Consider the following 20,155-nt stretch of genomic DNA (forward strand, 5'->3'; position numbering starts at 1 on the left):
AATGACCAACCATGCTACACCTTCCACACAAATAAACACATCATTAAAAAAATAGAGAATAAGAAAAAAAAAAACTTTCTGGTTCATTGGTACTGTTTATGTCATCAAAATGATCTCTCACTGCTTCTCAGAATGACTAAATTTCTTTCTTTTAAGAGCCATAAAATCACAGCGGTTTTTGTAGTACAAACATATGACAGTTTTTTTTAATCCTATCATTTCATCTTATTGTAATTTTTTAGAATGCATTGGATGGCTAGTAGTTGAATGAGTTTCCAGCAATTAAAAAAAAAAAACCACCACATAGAATTGAGGTGTCATAGAAGTTTCTGTCTACATGTCAGTTGTCACATTTTCTCCTCATTACTAGCCACTGACTCTGTGTTACACATTTACATAGGAGTCGCTGGTTGCTTTGTCGCTTGCTAGTGTGAACACAGGGTTACTGTTGCTGTTGTCAGAGATCTAGTTGTTTCTCAAGTTGGTGGAAAATAAACAGCCCCAGGATCTGCTGGTTCCTGTTTGGGCCTGTTTTTGTTCATGAATGTGCTACAGTGCAACACCATTTTATAAAGAGTACGCAATGACATGCAGTGACCATGATACTGTGGCTGTTAGGAAATAGCATTGTTTTACAGAGCATCAACATCTCATGTGAAAAAATGCACACACTATGAACTAGAAACAGCCTATAAAAGGTTTAGTGGAATTACACAAAATTGCATTGAACCCTACAAGAGAACAATGAAAAACAGAGAGTGAGAGAAGAAAAACGGTCCAGATTTAACACCCAGCCTCATCAAAGTGAAATTCCACTTTCAACTTGAATCATATATAATCTTCAGTCATCTTTCCACGTTTCTTCTGTTAACCATTAAGTGGGTGTGACATCAGGAGGGTCTGCTGTAATGCAGAAATGCCTTAAACCCCGCTGCAGAGTGAACAGGATCACGATACAGGCATATGGGTCAAAAACAGTAGCCATACAACTCAGTATATAACAATACAGCCAAGTTAATGTGACACATACACACTCAGATGAGGATGGGTTCCCGTTTGAGTCTGGTTCCTCTTAAGGTTTTTTTATCCAGAATTTTTTAGATCCTGAATTTATATATTTCTGTAAAACTGCTTTGTGATAATGTCCATTATTAAAAGCACTACACAAATACAGTTTAATTGAATTGAATATACACACAGTTAGACACTCCAGCAGAATCCAGGCACAAAAACACAAGCAGATGGTAAGAGAGTGGAGGAGATTAAAAACAGTCAGTGCACATCTGTAGGATATACACACCTACACTTGCTACACACACACACACACACACACACACACACACACACACACACGCACAGGACCTCTATGGAAGGTCGCACAGATTTAATTAAATTCCTTCTGAGCGAGGTGTGAAGTGCAGGACTGTGATTTCCAGTATGCACAGCGTGAGTATGGATATGCATATGTTCACATGTTTGTGGGTGTGTGTGTGTGTGTCCATTACTACTACATTGTTTAAGGAATAAAAAAAGAAACATAGCAGGTACGTTGAAACAGCACCCCAAATTTAAAAATGCAGTTTTATCAGTTTAATGTAGGCAGAAAATAACATAACAATTTCACTGGGGACAGAAAGAACAAGTTCACATGCAGTTTTACTACAGCTAATTACCAGCCTGAGAGGAGCGCTCAGCTACTCAGGCTTCGTAAGGCCTCAACTGTAGCCAAAGTGCACAACTGGAAAATGTCAGTGCTGTCAAAAATATTATACCAGTGTTTATTCTGCAATTTATCACCTTCAGGTCAAAACTGCAATGTAAACTGGGCAGAAGTCATGTTACACTGCAATTATTTTAATCTGATCTGCAATACGTGGAATGACTTGTGTTAGCAATTCCATACAAAAATGTTTTAATTTTGTATTTTTAATGAATTTTTTTATGAAACAGTTTCTCTAAATAACTAGTTTTCATTCAGAACACAGGAAAACCAGCAAGGAGTTCTTATTTGAGAAAGTGTGTTTCTGTGTAAAGCTCCCATGAAGAAGCTTGGAAAGATCCTTGGAAAGATCTTTATCTCATTTCAAGACATTGTACTTTGACACTGGGTTTGACATGAGTTTGGTAGCTTTGGCCTACAATTTTATCTAAACAAGCACTAGTGAAATAAAAGCAGACCAGGAGCTCTGTGATATGGTAAATGTTTACCAGCCTGCAGCTTCTGATGATGTCATTATTACATTATTACACCTACATGTGTACAGTGTGTGTCCAACATAGATGCTTAAGAGAGTTTGTGTTTCAATCTTATGTTTTGCATATGTATATACATTAGGAATATAAATCTAAATCCTGATTTATATATAAATGGCATTTGAATAGATAATTCACCTTTATACCACTTAAAAGAGCAAAACAGATTCAATACGCATTCTCTAACTTAATGTACTAATGAAGATGATGACCAGCCCAGCAGAAGGTAGCTTCTCCACAGACTCAGCTCCACTCAGGATATTTCATCAGCTAACAGGCTGACGTGAACTATGGGTTGGCAACAGAAGAAGGCAGTGAGACTATGCTGTCTTCACACACTTGTGTGTGTTCTATGACGTGAGTTCATACCAGCAGGTGTGTGTCTGGAGCCTTGATACAGACACAGGCCACAGTACTGGCCAAAGTAGTTATGGCCAGCAGACATGGTGTGAACCATGGCTGAACATTAACAAAGCATTAACATATTTGAGCAATTAAATAAAAAATGTGTGGTCTTTTGGTTCATAACAGCAATAATCACAACAGTCATGACCTATTCCTCGAGTACTGATGAACAGCCCAGTCTGGAGGACGAGACAGTGGCTAAAAACAACATGGCTGCCAGACGGAGCTCTATGAGAACCAGGCATGTTGTTTCCACATAATATTAATACAGAGCATACACAAGCCCACAAACAGTGGACTGAACCAATTCCCTGGGATTACATCATCTTTCCTTTCAAGCTCACATCAAAGACGCTCAAGAGGTGTTCATGATGCGGGCGGCCTTAACATGGCCCTAATGAAATCAACATGCTCCCGCTGAGTCTAGCTTTTAAAAGGGTTGGGAGGGTCGGGGGGCTTTGGGATTAGATAAACGGCCAAAAACCAGGGCACATCCTGTTCAATTCAGGCCAGGGGCTTCCCTCCTCATGAGCAAACTGTCACACAAAACCAAGCCAGTTTAAAGTGGTTACCGGCTGCCCTTCACTCCATACTCCCCCAAAAATGCCCACAGCTGTAAGCCAACTCAGTCTCCCATTAACTTCCATTGACCTCATTTTTTCCGGAGGCTTCCGCGGCGCCCCGTCCTGCTGGCTCTCACTTCTAGAGATTATCGTTCTCTGTTGGCATGGAAACAGCAGCCATTGGAATGGAATAAGTGCAATTCCACTCTGTACTGTGTCTTACTGTAGACCGGAGACACACAGCATGGGAATAAAACAGGATAGAGACTGAGAAAGAGCAGGCTTAGGGTATTAAGCATGGCAAATTAAGAATCGGTGAGTTTCAAGGGAGCTTTGTGAAAAGAAATGCATGTGCATCATTATGGCTGACTGACTTCCGAGACTTAATCCCCAAACTGAGAAAGACAGGGCAGAAGGTGAGCACACATAATCAAAGATTAACACAGGAACAGCTTTGCAATTTGCAAAATTTCTTCAAATTCTGACTTAACTGTCTTTGGGTTACTATTCAGTTGTGACATATTTGTAGCAGGGTTTGGAGAACGCAAATGGCTTTAAGATTTAGAAAGGAAATTACAGGTTTGAGTGGATAGGTTCCGTACAGTTCAGTTGAATATTCACAGCTGTGACACAATACATTACTGTACCACCCATAGTAGAGACAATTATAGTCTAAAATAATTATATAGCTTTTTCAGTCCTGCACAGTTTAATGATGTGTTGATACTAAATGTGGAAATTAATTGGTGAATTTAATCATGTGCCTCTGAGTGAGAAACTGCCAAAGTTCAATGGACAGTGCCCATCTAGCAGTGTCCCTCTTTGGACAGCACTGAATGGCAGAAATATTCTTTGCAGCAATCAAACTTGACTATCAAAAATGTTCACGCTCATCCCCAAGTGGAGTATGTGTGTGTCCTCATTTCCATGTTATAAATTTCACCATCAGCTCTAGCCAGTACTTACCCTTTGTGCTAGCAAACATGTAACACTGAAGCAGACAGTTAGCATAAAGTGGTCACATTTTTCAGATATTAAATAATAAACAATCACTGTAATAAACAAATCACTGTTACTGATCAGTGAACTACCTGTGAGTCTGATTTCACCAATGTTAAATTGAACAAATGTAAACATCATTAGAAGACTCTGCTATTATGTTATAAGGTTACAGAAAGCACTAAATGCAAGGGGTGCCAATAATTGTCCCGTAAATGGTTTTGTTAAAACACATGCCCTGATAGGCTTCTAATTTGACTTTAAATTAAGGTTAGATTTCTCTCTAACCTTTAATTAATAGGAATTTTTTTAACAGGCATAACTTTTAAAACCATTTTCACTAAGGGTGATAATTTTGCAGTTGACTATAAGCACTCATTTATAGATTGCTGTTGTTATGGTGTTTTATTATGTCTAAACTGATACCAGAACAAATAATGCTATTAGGAATGTTCAATAGATTACACTGCAACTGCAGTTTTCTGTAAGAGGGCTTCCAGAATACTTCCAAACACAAATCCTTATTTGCTGCACTAGTCTCAAGGCACTTGCTTTTTTGCAGTGACTCCATTTGACACATGGCGGTACCAGGAGCAGGCCTCTGGGTCAATGTGTATTCTTAGATAGTGCTGACATCAGAAGTGTCATGTCATACTAGTGTTACTAGATGAACCACAGAAAGTTCAAAGGGTGAAAGCAAGGGCACATCTTTCTATCGAATACATGTTAGGAATAATTACCAAGGCCTCAAATCAGTCACCAATGTGTGAAGGCTGTGTGCACAAGAACGGTGAGGGGAGGGTAGAGATGGACAGCCAAAGTGCAGAGAGCTACGGGAAGTGATAAAACGAGAAAACTGAGTGAGAGCACTTGAGGACTTCATGTACAAAAGGAAAAAAAAGAGCAAGAGGAAGAGAAATATCAGATTGTGAAAGTCTATACAAGATGATGCAAGTAGCACCCTCTGTTGGTAAAGTGGCTCCATACTGTTGTCAGGTAAATACGAACATCTCTGGTACTGTTAAATTAAATAAAAAACTACATTGCTGCATCTTTACCTGTAAGCAGGGACACTTTGTGGAATGTCCCATCCAGCTTGCTCAGGAGAATGTGCACAAAGCCGTCTTTGGAAAGTTGACCAGCGTCCTTAGTGCTCTGGTCATACACCACCACCTCATGTCTCCTGCTCAGATCAACCTGCACACACGTACACACACAAAGGGCATTAACGAGAAGTGCTAAAAATAAAAACAGGAAGAATTAAAAAAAAAAAAAGAGAAGCAAGGGCTGGAAAAAAGAAAAGCAACCTTCATCTGTGGTACTATATAGATTTTTTTTTTTGTCATTTGCTATCACAACAGTGGTGCCATTGGAGAGTCTAACAATCCACAGTGTTTCATTCAGGAAGAATGCTGAGGCTTAAAATAAGATTGAGTGAGTCGATAAAATAATGAAAATACAAATAATTTTGGTCTAATTAATGCAAGTCAATATTTAATGAGTGAATTCACAGGTCCATCAGTTGATGCTAATACCCTGCAAGGTGTGCTGAGTCAATCAATCTACTATTTTTATCCATATCATGCAGCTCTACTTTGAGGAATGGAAGTATGCAGTATAATTATAGGTTCTAATGCTAATATTAAACACAATGCTAATTAGATGGCAAGGGAGTAGCATATACACAGTATGTGTATGTGTGAGTGTGTGTAGTGCTAGCACTAAGCTGTGTGTGGCTGCACGCTAACCCAGCTGCGTCGATGTTGTCAGGCAGTTTTTAATCACGTGACCATCAAGCAGCGCTGCTGTAGAGTGACTCAGTATAATACAGGCAACGGAGAGGAGACAAGATGAGAGGAGAGGAGAGGAGAGGAGAGGAGAGGAGAGGAGAGGAGAGGAGAGGAGAGGAGAGGAGAGGAGAGGAGAGGAGAGGAGAGGAAAGAAGGAATGCATAATAAAAAATGTACTTAAAAAAATTACCCAATTAATTAAATAATAATATTTTTTTTTTTTCATTTCATTGTCTGTACCGCTTATCTGATCTATCTCAGGCGTCATCGGGCATCAAGGCAGGATGGCCTGGACGGAGTGCCAACCCATCGCAGGGCACACACACACTCATTCACTCACGCAATCACACACTACGGGCAATTTAGAGACTTCAATCAGCCTAGAAGCATGTCTTTGGACTGTGGGAGGAAACCGGAGTACCCGGAGGAAACCCACGTAGGCACGGGGAGAACATGCAAACTCCACACAGAAAGGCCCTTGCCTGTTCGAACCCGGGATTCGAACCCAGGACTTTCTTGCTGTGAGGCAACAGTGCTAACAGTGCTGCTCATAATATATTATTATTATTATTATAATATATTATATAAAACTATAACCCAAGGGCATTTTACAGTTTTGGAAAAGAAACACAAAATAATGAGTGAATAATGACTGATGATGAAGAAACAGAATGGATTAGGGATACCATACAAAACGAGGGAAGATTGACAGATGATGAAGCAAGCCAAGATGAAACAAAGGGTGGAAAATGGGGAATGCAGCATATGGAACCTTAATTTCTAGTGCACTTTGAATGTACTGAATTGCCTTCCATGTCCATATCCTGTAATAATCAGCTGACACCCAGTCATGCTCACAAATCACTGTGAGGGTGTGTCTGACTAGTAAATACGAACTGAGTGTGTGCTTATGCTTACGCAGCAGCCCTACTAGCTGCAGACTGGCAGAGCGCCCCCAACTGACATCATCAGCCCAAGGTCAGGCACAGGTGCCAGATTTCCAAGCTGCCCTTGCTTAACCACACAGCCATGACTACAGAAGGCATAATAAAGTACCATTTAGAACAACCTTGTTTACATTTCATATTTCTCATCACTGTGAACTATGTGAGGGACTAAAGATCAACTCTGTGGATTGAAATGGAAGAGGTTTTCAAATTGAATTAGTAACAGAGTGATAATATAAAAGGCAGTGTGCTACACCTATTTGTCATCTCTTCACACTTCTACTCTCCACCCACTTCCCCGCTGGCCGAACAAGGTGTTCCACCTTAATTGGATGAGAGCTAAATCGGCTGGGTGACATCATCATCACCTGGGGATTACAGTCTCTCTCTGTGTGGCTTGGCCTCCTGCCTGATCCTGGTTTACATAAGCAAAAAGTTTGAAGTAAATCCTTATAGATGTTATCTAAAAAATTTTTGTCAAACCACAGAATGAACAACTGTAGTGTTTCACAACCTGAGAATTACTGCATTGCATATAATGACGTCTCTTTATTTAATTTGGCATCCACAGTGATTAACTAGCTCACTCCTTCCTTATGACACACCCTGTAATGCTGCTTTCTCACACAGAGCAGCTTATTGACATCAGCACAATTTGTTCATTATGAACCTGACCAATTTAACAGAATGCTAACATAATCCCTACATTTACAAGAGCTGGCAAATGCTGTCTGAAGGAAATGATGTGAGGAGGTATCAGTCATGCTAACTCTTATGCTCCTTTAGCACACAGGTCCATAAATGGCCTCACTCTGCAGGAGAGATGTGTGCATTATTCAGAGAGCCTCCCTGAAAACAAGCTCACATCACACAGGTCATGGCCTTTGGCTCTTCACTACTATCAGCTCTGACCATCAGCTGTGCAGCAAGATGCAGGAGTACAACACACACTGCTCACAGGTACCCTCAATACCATAGAGAAGCCACTAGCACACAAACCTGGAACGTACAACAAGCGTATAAAAATAGAAAGTGTTCTCAGGATGATCAGCCTCATCAGTAAATTGTGGAATATTACACATTGGAGATAAAAGAACAAACCACGATCAGATGGCTTCTGTCCATTTTTAAGACTTACTGTCTAAAATATGCTAACCCTTCCTCAAATTGCATTTCAGTGTCCTGCCCTCTATAGCTGCAGGAAAACAAGGGCTGTAAGACCAGTAAGTCATATAGTATTCTGGTGTGTGTACATTTCTGGTCACTCGTCGCAAATTCCAAAATGTAAACCTATGCATGAATACTGGCTTCACAGATCAAGTAGGAGACCATGACCATAACGTAGGTTAATAAGTCAATTGATAACACATCAATGAATGTACTCTCTAGAAATATGATTCAAGTTCAGATCATTCAGGTTCCATGTTCCTGTTAAGTGATAATGATTTTATAACAGCTCATAGCTCTGAGCGGGTAGGCAGCATGCAACTGGGAAGCTTCAGTAAGCAAGAATTCAACTGGCTGTTTGTATTTCCATGTAAAAACCACAAGGTCACCAATGTTATCCATTTTATATTAAGCATGTACTGTTGCAATGACAGTACTACTAAAAGACAAATTTGACTTTTAAATATAAAGACCTGCTAGTGCTAAAATAGTGACAGCATGAAGACATATTGTTAAGTAGGCAGCACACACAAATTGTGTAATTTGGGTCTCACAGGTTATGTTGGTTACATTTTAACTTGACAGCCTGCATCCTTTTCCTCTACTGTGTACATGGAGGACAGGTTAACAAATCCTAACCAGTAAACAGGTGCCAAACTTCATCTCAGAGGCAGGAAAAGCTGGTAAGTTTGGGCCTGGGAGTTTGCTTTAACTGATAACAAGAGGGGATTTATTTTGTTTTTTCTGCAACAAAGTGATCACAAGTGTGTAAAGTCTTGATGTGATATTTATTTATATTTCTTTGCATATTTTAGATAATAGGAATTTAATGTGATTTAATCCTGAAGCCAATGTGAATGGCATGGAGTCAAGATATGATTTTTACAATAAAAGCAAATGAAGTATCATTTTAAGTTTCTGGGGGTGCTTTCACAGTCCATTTGCTGAGTCCTAGTGAAATTGATACTTTTGGTTCATTTATTGTTTGGTTTGGTTCAAACTGCACTAAATTAAATGAACCATAAAACAAAATGTTGTCCAATGGGCATGTAGGGCTGAAAAATATAATCATAAAATTCTTACATTCATTAGTCAGAAATACAGCAAGAGAAAAAAGGGAAAAAACATTTGCCATTTCTAGGCACACAAACAAGTGCTTCTAAAATTCAAACAGATGATGACAAACATGAAGTCGGTGCTAAATAAATGTTTAGATAGTTTGTTTAAATAACTAGCTTAAAATACTTGGTGTATCCATTTTTCCAGTCCATATATCCAGAACACATGGCATCTCTGTCCCATGGCTCAGTTTAGCAGGTTTGTAACACAGTCATTGAAGAACCAGGCCAGGACCACCTTGCTTAGACAATCTTGGATAAGTTGTTTTGGTCTGCACTTTAGATTGATAGTTATGTTCTTAACTGGCTCCAGGAAAATCACACATCTCCAATTCTAATACAATAAATGCTGTATATGTGAAAATCGCTGTATTTGTTAGTAAAAGCACAGCTGAAACTAGTTCTCTATATTCTAGAAATGTATTTGCATTCATGCACATGGAGGAGGAAATGGTTATATTAACACCATGATATCAAACGGAATAGAGTAGGGTAGTTCCTGTTTCTGAAAAACACATTACAGGCATTTTTGCTCCAGATATATTAATCTGCAGGCAATAGTGATACACATTCCTACTCATTACTCTCTTGTATCCACTGCTCAGCTAAAAGCTTTTTCCTCATACGCTATAGTCACTATATCCTCCAGGCCATCCTCTCAGTCTGTCCTCACCATGGGCAACCACAGAACCATCTGTCAGTAGCAACTCAATGGAACATTTGGCGGCAGGGATTAGCATAAGCCTAGAAATGGCCTCGTTTGTCACTGCATATAAAGTCCTATTATTGCCCTTTACTACTTGCCTGGTCTAGCTACTGTACTCTACACTGAGGTGGTTCAAAAGCTTTTTATATTTGCTAAACATATAGACAATTTGAACATGATTAGTCAGTGTGAGAATATTTAACAGTATCAACAGTGTGCAACCCATATATTTACTGTACCTAAAAGTGGTAACAATAAGTGCAATGTGTGTTATAGTAGGTATGATCCTAACATGGAACTGGACTACTGCACACTGTAATCTATTAAAGTCCATAATAGCACATTATAAAGCGATACATGCAGAGTAAGTAGGGATATAGCACATAAATACCAAGTCCAGCGGGTCAGTAATTCTTGATCATCAATTTTACTGTAAGTTGTTGGGACAAAATATGTTGAATGTTGCTTTCAATGAGTCTTGCTTTTGACCTGGTGTGCTCTAACATCCTTGTATCTAAAAAGCCCTAGATGGCATGTAGTGGGATTTTCTAAAACTGGTAAATTCCTGGGTGTTCCAGGGACCAATGGAGATCTTCCCATGTCTCTTCCTAGCCCTGAAGTCATGCAGCTTCCTAAATGGGGCCAACCAGCCATAAGACAAACACAGGTTCAATTAAACCACTGGATATTTTTAAAAGTGGATAGGCTAGGATGATGATTTATTGTGACTCAACAGAAATGACATGAATGGTTGGGGGATTTTGAGCTGTCATAAAAAGAATGAGGGTATTTAACAGTAGAATTGATATTCTCCCTTTTGAGACTGCTGAAAATTTTTGAGTTTGGCTCTAGTCATGGTTTTCTGAGCACTATTGGGCAACCTTATTTTATTGCCAATGGTTGTTTACAAAATTGATCAATTCAATTCGAAAGAGGAATCACTGGAGGCACATTCACTGGTATACAGTGAGCATAGAATAAGCAAGAGAGATCAGGTGAATAGTCACATGTTCCAGCCAATGATTAATTTACTCATAAAAGTTCACAAACTGCGTGCTACACTCTATAAAAATGCTTCTAAAAATCTAGCATTTTCACTCTGTACCTTGATGGAACCATTAAAGGTTATATGTAATATATATTCAAAACCTATTCACTTTGAAACCATTTTTGTGCAGCATAAGTACATGCATGATTCAGATGTTTGAAACTGATGAAAACTGGTGACTAAAGCTGTCCGCATCCTCTAGTTCTAATGACAATTTGCTTATAGGCAAGTTGTAGCAGATCACCAAGAGGGCCAGTAACGAAATAATAATGAAGTAACAGCAACAATGCAAATTGAGAAATGCTTGCCACAGATGAAATCCAAAATAGATTAAGCATTGCTCCAAGAGGGACTTTACCACTATCTATGTGGAGATGAATTCAGTTCATCCATTAATGCCCCCTTTCACTTCCTTCCTTTATGCACCCTTACAATGAACTACAGTGGTGGCCTTTGCTTGCTTTGCTTTCACATTAAGGCCACTGCCTCAGGCCTTGCCAGGAGTCTTGAGCAGTGTTTGCATGTAGGGAAGGCTTGATCAGGAGCCTGAGCTGACTATACAGACACACTGCACGTGCCTAGCCTGCACTTTGTCAGTGGCTACACAAAAGACGATGATGTCATGCTTAGCCAATAACAAAGAGTCTCTAGTGTCCACCCGGTCCTGCCTCTCCTGCTATGCCCAGTTTCCATCTTTATCCAGACTATGCATTAATCACAAGCATTATACCCTTTTTTTCTGAGTGACATAATACAGCACCAGTGCAGGGTTACATTGACTTGTTATATTAATGGACATTCTGCTGGAAGATCTGGTCCAAAGACACAATTACAATATATCTTATATCTTTGGGAACATAAAAGCAAACAAAATACTAGTGGCAACACACTACAATTATGCAACAAGCAGGATCGCTGATCCAAATTGTGTTATGTTCAAAATGACAGCTCACAATCTGAAGATGTGCTGAAAGTGATATTATAATGTTTAGCGCTGAATTATGAATGAGGTATACATTTGGTTCAGTCCACACAAACATGTTAAAATCGTACTTTTCTACAGTCTATTGAGACTTTTTTTTCCCTAGTCTCTGAAATATCTGGTATGGTATCTGTCTGCATCAGTGATGAGATGGAGCAAGAGGAACCACAAAAAGAATATGAGAATACCAGAGAAGCATGAGGTAGACTGCATGCATGACAGGTCAGGCATTCATGCCTGAAATTCAATATGAGGAACTAGAAAAATTAGTTTTATGAACTGCCAATCAAATAGACAAGTCACACCTGCACCATCTTAAGGTCTGGGTCATGCAGGGTCACGTACCACAAAAATATCCCTGGATGATGAAGCCAATGGATATTACTATTTATATTAAAGATACTATTAATTGCATGAAGAATCAATATATCTACATATATTTGTGATTTAGAAAGTTTATTATACCATATACACATTATAACTTGGGCACCCTTTTGATGTGCTTCACATGGGTTTCCCCACCAACTTCTTTTAGTTTTACCTTGTGCCTAAAAATAGGTCATGCTAGTTTGCTGAGATGGAAAAAATGATGTCATATTCAATGCAGATGTCATGGAAAGTGCAAGTGTCCAATTTCTGCATCAGTGATAAGCAATAAACTTACAGTGGTCATCCAAATATAGTGTGCTTGGAAAATCAAGTGCAGCTTCTAGGCAGATGATCAGTCTTCTCATCACTTCTCCTTTTACATCTCAAAGCACTTGTTGATTATTACGCTTAAAAAACCAAACTTCTAACAAGAGGCAGTGTCAAATACTGCATGTGCATAAGAACTTGGCCATGTCCCACTGCAAGTGGGTGCCACAGTGGTGGCTCTTTAATGACTGTTCGCAAGCAAATATTAACTCAGTGTAATATTGTAAAGTAAAAAAGTCAATTAGTGTATAAAACTGTAGAGGTACAGAATGAATACTTTTATAAAAAAAAATGCACTTCTCAAATTCAATGGCATTGCAATGTACCTTGACCTTGCCGTTGGGCTGCAGGAGCTCCGTGATTGAAACTTTGTCCTGCTGCAGTCTCCTCTTGACAAGTTTGGAGCAGCAGACGTTTACAGCTCCGTGCACATGCGAAGCATTGTACTCGGAGAAGGTGCGGCTGTCGATGACAAGAAGGCGGCCGGCTCCACGCTGCAGGAGCCCTGCTAGGCGCTTAATATCCATGGCACTGCGACGACCCTTCTCCCCTGCCATGAAGGAGCCGCTCTAGATAGGGCGAGGACCACAGCACAGATGCACACTGGGTAGGGGCTGAAAGGGTCAGATCAGCCAAGTAGCTTCAAGACAGACCTCATGACTGCCATGTTTCCTAAGGAGAGAAGGGGGACATTTTAATGAATAAAACTAAACAAGACTTAGAATACCAGTCTGCTGATTATTGGTTCCATGAGTGGAACACTTATGCTTGTCATCAGACCACATTGACAACATTGTCATCATCAGACATGCACTGCAATGCAAGAGTACTCATCAAGTGAGAGATTTTACTCCATAGCACTGTCAGTGTGATGTTGGCTGTCAGATTTAGAATAGCTTTTGTTCACTCATGAAACAGGAACCAGGCCGAGCTGGCCTAAATTAAGCTCAGAGAACTTTAAAGCTGGCACACTCAATGATGAGTATGCTGCACTGTTATATTAACAGCTTCACTTCAATTATTTCATCTAACCCCATAATAATGCTAATCCTTAGTACTGCAGCAGTCCTTACATAAAAACTAGACAGGGTAACTGCAAATAATCCACAAAGACACACACACTATTAAGGTGTGTTTAAAATGTTATTGATTTATCGAGTACAAATTACCAAAGTTATCACAGTCTTTTATTAGTATGTAACATAACATTACATTGTTATTTGCCAGTGGTCACCTGACATCATCACTGACATCATCTACACTGGGGAGCCACATATTTTTATATTTGGGTTATGTCTGGGTTTCATAAATAAAATATCAATGGTATAATATATTACAATCAGGAAAACATACTCAAAAACATACTCATACTCAATTGCTATCATAAGATGTCAGGGCCTTTAAAACCTTATAATTAGGCACTGTATGCTTTTTGTAAAAGCAAAACCACTTAAAATGAACTGACGTTAGATTTCAACAACCAAGCAGTTAGCATTTAATGAAAATGGAAATGAACCCAGAAGCCTGTAGCTCATAGTCAGGCTAATGGCTGTTTGTCAAATCAGGCTAGTTAAAACTCACAGGGTATCAGCAACTCTGAAGAAATCCTGAAATGATAAATTGATGGTTTAAAAAATAAGCAGAATTCACTGATGAGCCAATGCCAACAGTGAGATGAATCTTGGCTGGAAATGAAAGAACTGATTTCTTATGATCTTCTTGAGAAATGCAAATATGAACTTTTTGAGTCTCGCAGCTCACACTCTCAGAATATGTATGTTAATTTGCGCTATGTAAAACGAGCAAGTTGGCTGTAGCAGCCTTCATGCAAACCCGCTTGTCTGTGGTCATGCTGTCTGATCACTTAACCAAGTACAATCACGTTTGGCTTTCCTGGAGGATCCGCCAGCACTCTGCCCACTCCTCATGATGCCACTTCATTCCACTGAGTCATTCAGATAGAGGAGGACACAAGTGCACTTACATCTTATGAGTGATCCTGCCCAGTTCCCCCCCAAAAAGTGGTAAGAGGTAACCTCTTATTCATAAAGTGTCTTTTATTCACAAATTTCTGAGTAGAAGAAGCACAAATATAACACACAGGGGTCAATTCTGTGTGTGTAGTAAGCAGACCTAGATTAGAACAAAATTAAAACTAGATGAAGTTTCGTTTGCAAATCACTCAGATGGAGTAAATTCAGTTTCTGTGGTTGGAGTAAATTAACAAATGGATGATTCTTACTGGTACTTTAGGAGACCTAGTGTCACTCCAAAAGAAAACAAAATATAAAAGACAACTGAAAAAAGGCAGCTCATTATAAAGCCATCATGCATAACTGATAACAAATTGTATAAAGAAAATTATGAAAATATGTATCCCATGGATTTAAGTAATACTTAGGGTTTAGCCCCCTAACTGTAAAGAGTTAAATAACACCCACAGTTAAAACAGATATTGAAAACAATGATAGTTCCTATAAAATCATACAGGTCTCACATTGGTACTGCTGAGAGAAGTCAGATTTTCTCTCCTAAATCCCAGTTTAACCCCTGCCTCCCATCCAATGTGGCCTTCAATCAGAAAGTGCACTTGCCTGCAGTGTTGCTCTCATATCACCTCTAACACACCAGTCATGAAAAATATATGCCTTGGCTAGCTTTGCCCTTCTCTCCCTTCCAAGCAGAGACTTAAACACAGGTAGAGAGAAAGTGGAAAGAGCTAAACTTTCACTGGCATCAGGCAGAAATTTCACACATACATACATATATACATACATACAAACATATACCCACCCAGACCCACAACACACAGACAGACACTAAAAACCTGATTGGAACTAAAAATAATAAACAACTACATATGGTTTCTTTATGCATCAGATCTGTGTGTGACAAGGCAGGCATGTCTGACCAAAAACAAGCACTCTAGTGCAATCGAGTTGCTGGCTAAGCAAAAGCTACGGCCAAGACAAGGAACTTTGCATCCAGATCAGCATCCTGGCAGTCCATCAGAACACAAACATTCTCTCTCTCTCTCTCTCTCTCTCTCTCTCTCCGCAGAGTGTATGATGGGATGGTGCAACAAGAATGTCTTTTCTGCCATGCAGACTGTTATAGAGTGGAAATGAGAATTGGTTTGAATAATCAATGACGCATTGAGCCAGCATGCACAAGTATATAAGTATGCAGTTACAAATATTTCCACATCTTGCAAAACAGACATATGCGCAATCAATAACAAATGCCAAAAATAGACAGACAGACAAGCAGATAGATAGATAGATAGATAGATAGATAGATAGATAGATAGATAGATAGATAGATAGATAGATAGATAGATAGATAATATCAGTCAAAAGTCAAGAGTTTGCTTTATATCATTAAATTGTTATATCCTATCAAACTCATTACCTTTAAATCTTTATATAGATGTGTGTAGCCTTTAACAATTATGCTCCATTTCCTAATTCTAAAAGTGCAGCATAGTGACTTCTGTATCAGATCACTGTAAACAAGAGCCATTCTATAAGCCCAGTCTCTTCTCTCCTGATCTGCAGCAGCACACAGAACTGCCTAGTAACCAGACTCACAAAAACAGCATCAATATGGATGCACACGCTGCGCCACTCACATCGATCAACCATCTGCTGTGTCTGATTCAAACAAATCAGCCAAATACACATGCACAGTTATCAATCCTTCAGGCACACTGCAATATTTACTCATAAATGACAAGCCATTAAAAAAAAAACAAATCGCACCAGCCTTCCTCTCGTCATCACACGGGTGATGTGCATCCTCGTTTCAGCCTATAGTCCATTCTGGCACGGCTAGGCTTTCTGTTCATTGGATCGATGCATTGACGAGCACACCTGCAGTGTATTTGTGTGTCTGTGTCTGTGAATACACACTGGAGCCGGCGGGATGTGAAGGAGCTGCCTCTGCATGCATCTAATGGCGCTGCCTCTGCTTGACAACACAGCCGGTGTGAGGAGGAAAAAGAGTAAGGGGGGGGCTCAGCTCTAGGCAGGGCTGTGCACTGCAGTTCAGGATGTGAGAGAGCAGGAAGAGAGATGCTTTCGACCGCACACAGATCATGGACTGCATTTTTAACCAGACACACACTAACGCACAGCAATGAACTTATTTGGCATCATCAAAGTCACATCTGTTAGCTTCCACTGCTGGCCAAGAAGTAATGCTCATAGCATCAACACTGCTGCTGAAAGACTTTGGTAAAAGCTGGTGCAGATGCTAAGATACCGATTGGCTGAGATGTTCTCATTGCTATGGCAACAGAGTGAACTCAAAACAGTGACTGGGCACAGAGCAAAGCTGCAGCTTACTCTGGCATCACAAAAAGCAACAAAGCGCCCAGAGAAGCTGCTTTATTGATTGTTTGGAATTTACTGATATTTATGAATACTTTGCCTTTGCCAAGGATTACAGTAGAACACAATAATCACATCCTTAGCTCCAAGAAGCAGAAACAAAAAAGAGCTCATGCAGTGAAAAAACACACCATTTGGAGATGGTCTGCATTTAAATCATTAGCAGTTGCTTTACACAATGACATATTGCGCACATCAGAGAACGAGAGCAAATATTAATAATAAACATTGTGAGAAGGTTCCTAATGAAGCGTGTTACATCATTTGTTTGACTCTGCCTTTTGTGATTTTTGAGCCAGATATACATGTTATCAGTGGTCATTAGTACAGCTCACTGAGAAACACAGGTCTCTGTTAATAATAGAGCAGTGACAAATCTGGCTACAAGTCTGCTTATATTAAGATGAATGCAGCTGCAGTTGAATGTTTCTCTTGGAACAACAGGCCTAGCTCTAGTGTTATTGAGAAATTTCAAATGATGCTCTCCTACCTTACAGTGATCTCATAGATAAACAGATAGACAAACTAGATAGATAGATAGATAGATAGATAGATAGATAGATAGATAGATAGATAGATAGATAGATAGATAGATAGATAGATAGATAGATAGATAGATTAATTTCTCTGTGGATTATCAGCATCTGAGGATGAGAATGTATTATATTTCTGTCCTGCATTTCTAGGATTGACTCCAAGTACTGCAACACCATGTCTTCTGAATCTAAAATCTAAACCAGGGTACTAAAACAGGCACAGATTACGCAACTAATATAAGAAAGGCACAATATAAACAACACATCACAAATTTGTATCCCAGCAGGATCTGACAATGCACAGTGTGTGGCCAGTCACACTGACACACTGCTATATCATACCAAGTAATATCACTATCATAATCTTATATATTTTTCTCTCACACACACACACTTATTTATTCTAGTTATCCAATAAAACACTAGAATTCCACACAAAAATATCATGGTCATTTTTCATTTTTAAACTCAAGTGTGAAAATATTTCCCCCTAAAGCCAAGTGGAGACAATATCTTCCCACAGACCAAGCTCACATTAAGTGTAATCAAGTATAATGGGAATATAAACATTGTTATACAACCCACAAATTTTAAAAAAGAAGAAGAAGACTTAATTTATCACATATACATTACAGCAGAGTGAATTTATTTTCTATGCATATTAGTTAGGAAGTTGGGGTGAAAGCAGGGTCAGCCAGGATACTGCATGCCTGGAGCAGAAAGGGTTATAGACTTTGCTCCCAGGCCCAACATTGTTCAGCTTGGTACTGATGAGGCTTGAACCTGCAACCTTTTGATCATTAACCCAGAGCCTTAACCACTTCAATTTAACCATTCGTGGCTAAAAGGACAGAAGCCTAAGCACCATAAAGACTATTATATAACATTATATTAGATTATAAAAGCAGGTGACTCAGGAAAAAAAAGCTGAATTGGTAAATAGCACAGAGTTTACAATCAAGGCTTTCTCACAGTCATGGGCTGAGGTGTGATAATAGATAGAGACAACACAGGCCTATTAGTTTGACACACTTTCTTTAGTAAGGTAGTAGGGTAAGCAGTTCAGGATGTAAGCAGCTTGTAGAACGCTGCTGCCATGCATCCTTTTGTATACATAAACTCGGGATCCAATTTATGATGTACAACGCACACCTTTTTGTGTTCACAAAGACTGGCCTGAACAAGAAAACATTTTACTATTCACAATGTGTTAACCCTATCCATCTATGGAAATTAAAGCATGAGTAATGATGAGTGACAAAAAGAAACCATCAAGTACCATGAGAATGAAGGATTTCTCCTTTCCTGTGTCATGACACTCCAACAGCAACATGAACATATCATTAATGGCATGTCTATTTACATTGATAGCTGGTGTTATGAAGTGAGAAATACCCTATGAACTCTTATTTGAACGAATGTTTTGCCAAGAGCAGTTAAAGCTTTAGAAGCACTTAGATTTAAGATTTTAATATTATTCTATATTTTTTATTTTATATTATGATATTATCTTGTATTATATTCTATTGTATGGGATCAATACGTGTTTATGTTGATAAGGATGTGATTATGAGAATCCCTAGGCAGCCAGAGTGGAATTTGACAGCTGCGAATGATTGATGGTTATAAACATGCGGACATCAGAATAGGGAAAAAAAAACAACTCACCACCAAGATGACACCAAATAAAAACTGGTCAATTTGTTATGATTAGTCGTGCTTCTGCATCCATTTTCATTTCTCCGACTACACACAACGCATTTTGGATGGCGCTCGAATTAACAGCCCCAGTGGAAACAGCGCGAGCTCGTTCTCAGATAATTGTATGATATGCCGCATGCGCATTTGAGCGGTCAAACGCGTTGTTATACGTACCGTACAGTCCCCGGTCTCCCCAAAAGCACGTTATTTTGCTCAGCTCGTCTCCATAAGACGCAGAAGCCGCTCGCCATTAACACGCAGTGTTTACTGATCCAGCCAGCTCGTGGACGAGCTCAAAACACTAGTGTCACTGAGCATTGAGCATGCGGATAAAAAAAAAAAAAAAAAAAACACGACCGACTCCTGCAATACATTTCACTCTTATCCTTTTGTATTTCGGCCGGCGACTACGACTAGTGACTGGTCAGGTGAAGTGATTTGTAAATTGCAAATCTATTAGCCATTCGGGTTAAAAATAAATAAATAAAAACACAGAGAGAAGGTGCACTTTGGCACTAAAAATTAACTAAGGATGAGGTCATGGTTCAGGAGGGGGAAAAATGCAGCTGACGTCATTTTCAGCCAATAGGAAGCCAAGGCTCAGGTTTAGTTGACGTCAGCGTCGTGATCGGTAGATTAAAGGGCCACAGGGATTTAAAAGAGCAGCGCGGCGGAAAGCCGGGAGCGCGCGCCTGTAGGTTACACAGTGTACATGCACGCTCAGAGCCAGACGCTTCATAATGGCAAAAAAAAACCCATACCAATCGATAGTGATTATACTGACTACAACAGAGCATTTATAGCACAATGGTTCGTGCTGTAAATGCGTCATAAATTATGTCTTTATAGTTTA

General features: G+C 39.4%; 1 protein-coding gene and 1 long non-coding RNA gene across 4 annotated transcripts in view; one reads left to right on the plus strand and one right to left on the minus strand.

The window, feature by feature from the left end:
• The window catches only part of LOC131364907 (uncharacterized), a 33,828-nt gene extending 25,058 nt beyond the window's left edge, over positions 1-8,770 (plus strand). Inside the window, exon 3 of the long non-coding RNA XR_009206540.1 lies at positions 7,744-8,770. This is a non-coding gene — a long non-coding RNA (uncharacterized LOC131364907). The remainder of the gene's footprint in view (positions 1-7,743) is intronic.
• Positions 1-19,795, minus strand: part of dusp8a (dual specificity phosphatase 8a) — a 36,996-nt gene extending 17,201 nt beyond the window's left edge. Inside the window, exons 1-3 of one of the 3 annotated variants that reach the window (XM_058408368.1) lie at positions 19,477-19,795; positions 13,001-13,346; positions 5,279-5,417 (exon numbers count right to left, since the gene is read on the minus strand). In XM_058408368.1, the coding sequence (XP_058264351.1) occupies positions 5,279-5,417; positions 13,001-13,231 (370 nt within the window). In that variant the 5' untranslated portion in view covers positions 13,232-13,346; positions 19,477-19,795. Of the gene's footprint in view, positions 1-5,278; positions 5,418-13,000; positions 13,347-16,435; positions 16,622-19,269; positions 19,409-19,476 lie in introns of those variants that run through there. The other 2 variants (XM_058408370.1, XM_058408369.1) reach the window with 2 other exon arrangements.
• Between the last annotated feature and the right edge of the window lie 360 nt (positions 19,796-20,155).

The sequence above is a fragment of the Hemibagrus wyckioides genome, linkage group LG14 (genome assembly GCF_019097595.1).
Source record: "Hemibagrus wyckioides isolate EC202008001 linkage group LG14, SWU_Hwy_1.0, whole genome shotgun sequence".
Taxonomy (NCBI): domain Eukaryota; kingdom Metazoa; phylum Chordata; class Actinopteri; order Siluriformes; family Bagridae; genus Hemibagrus; species Hemibagrus wyckioides.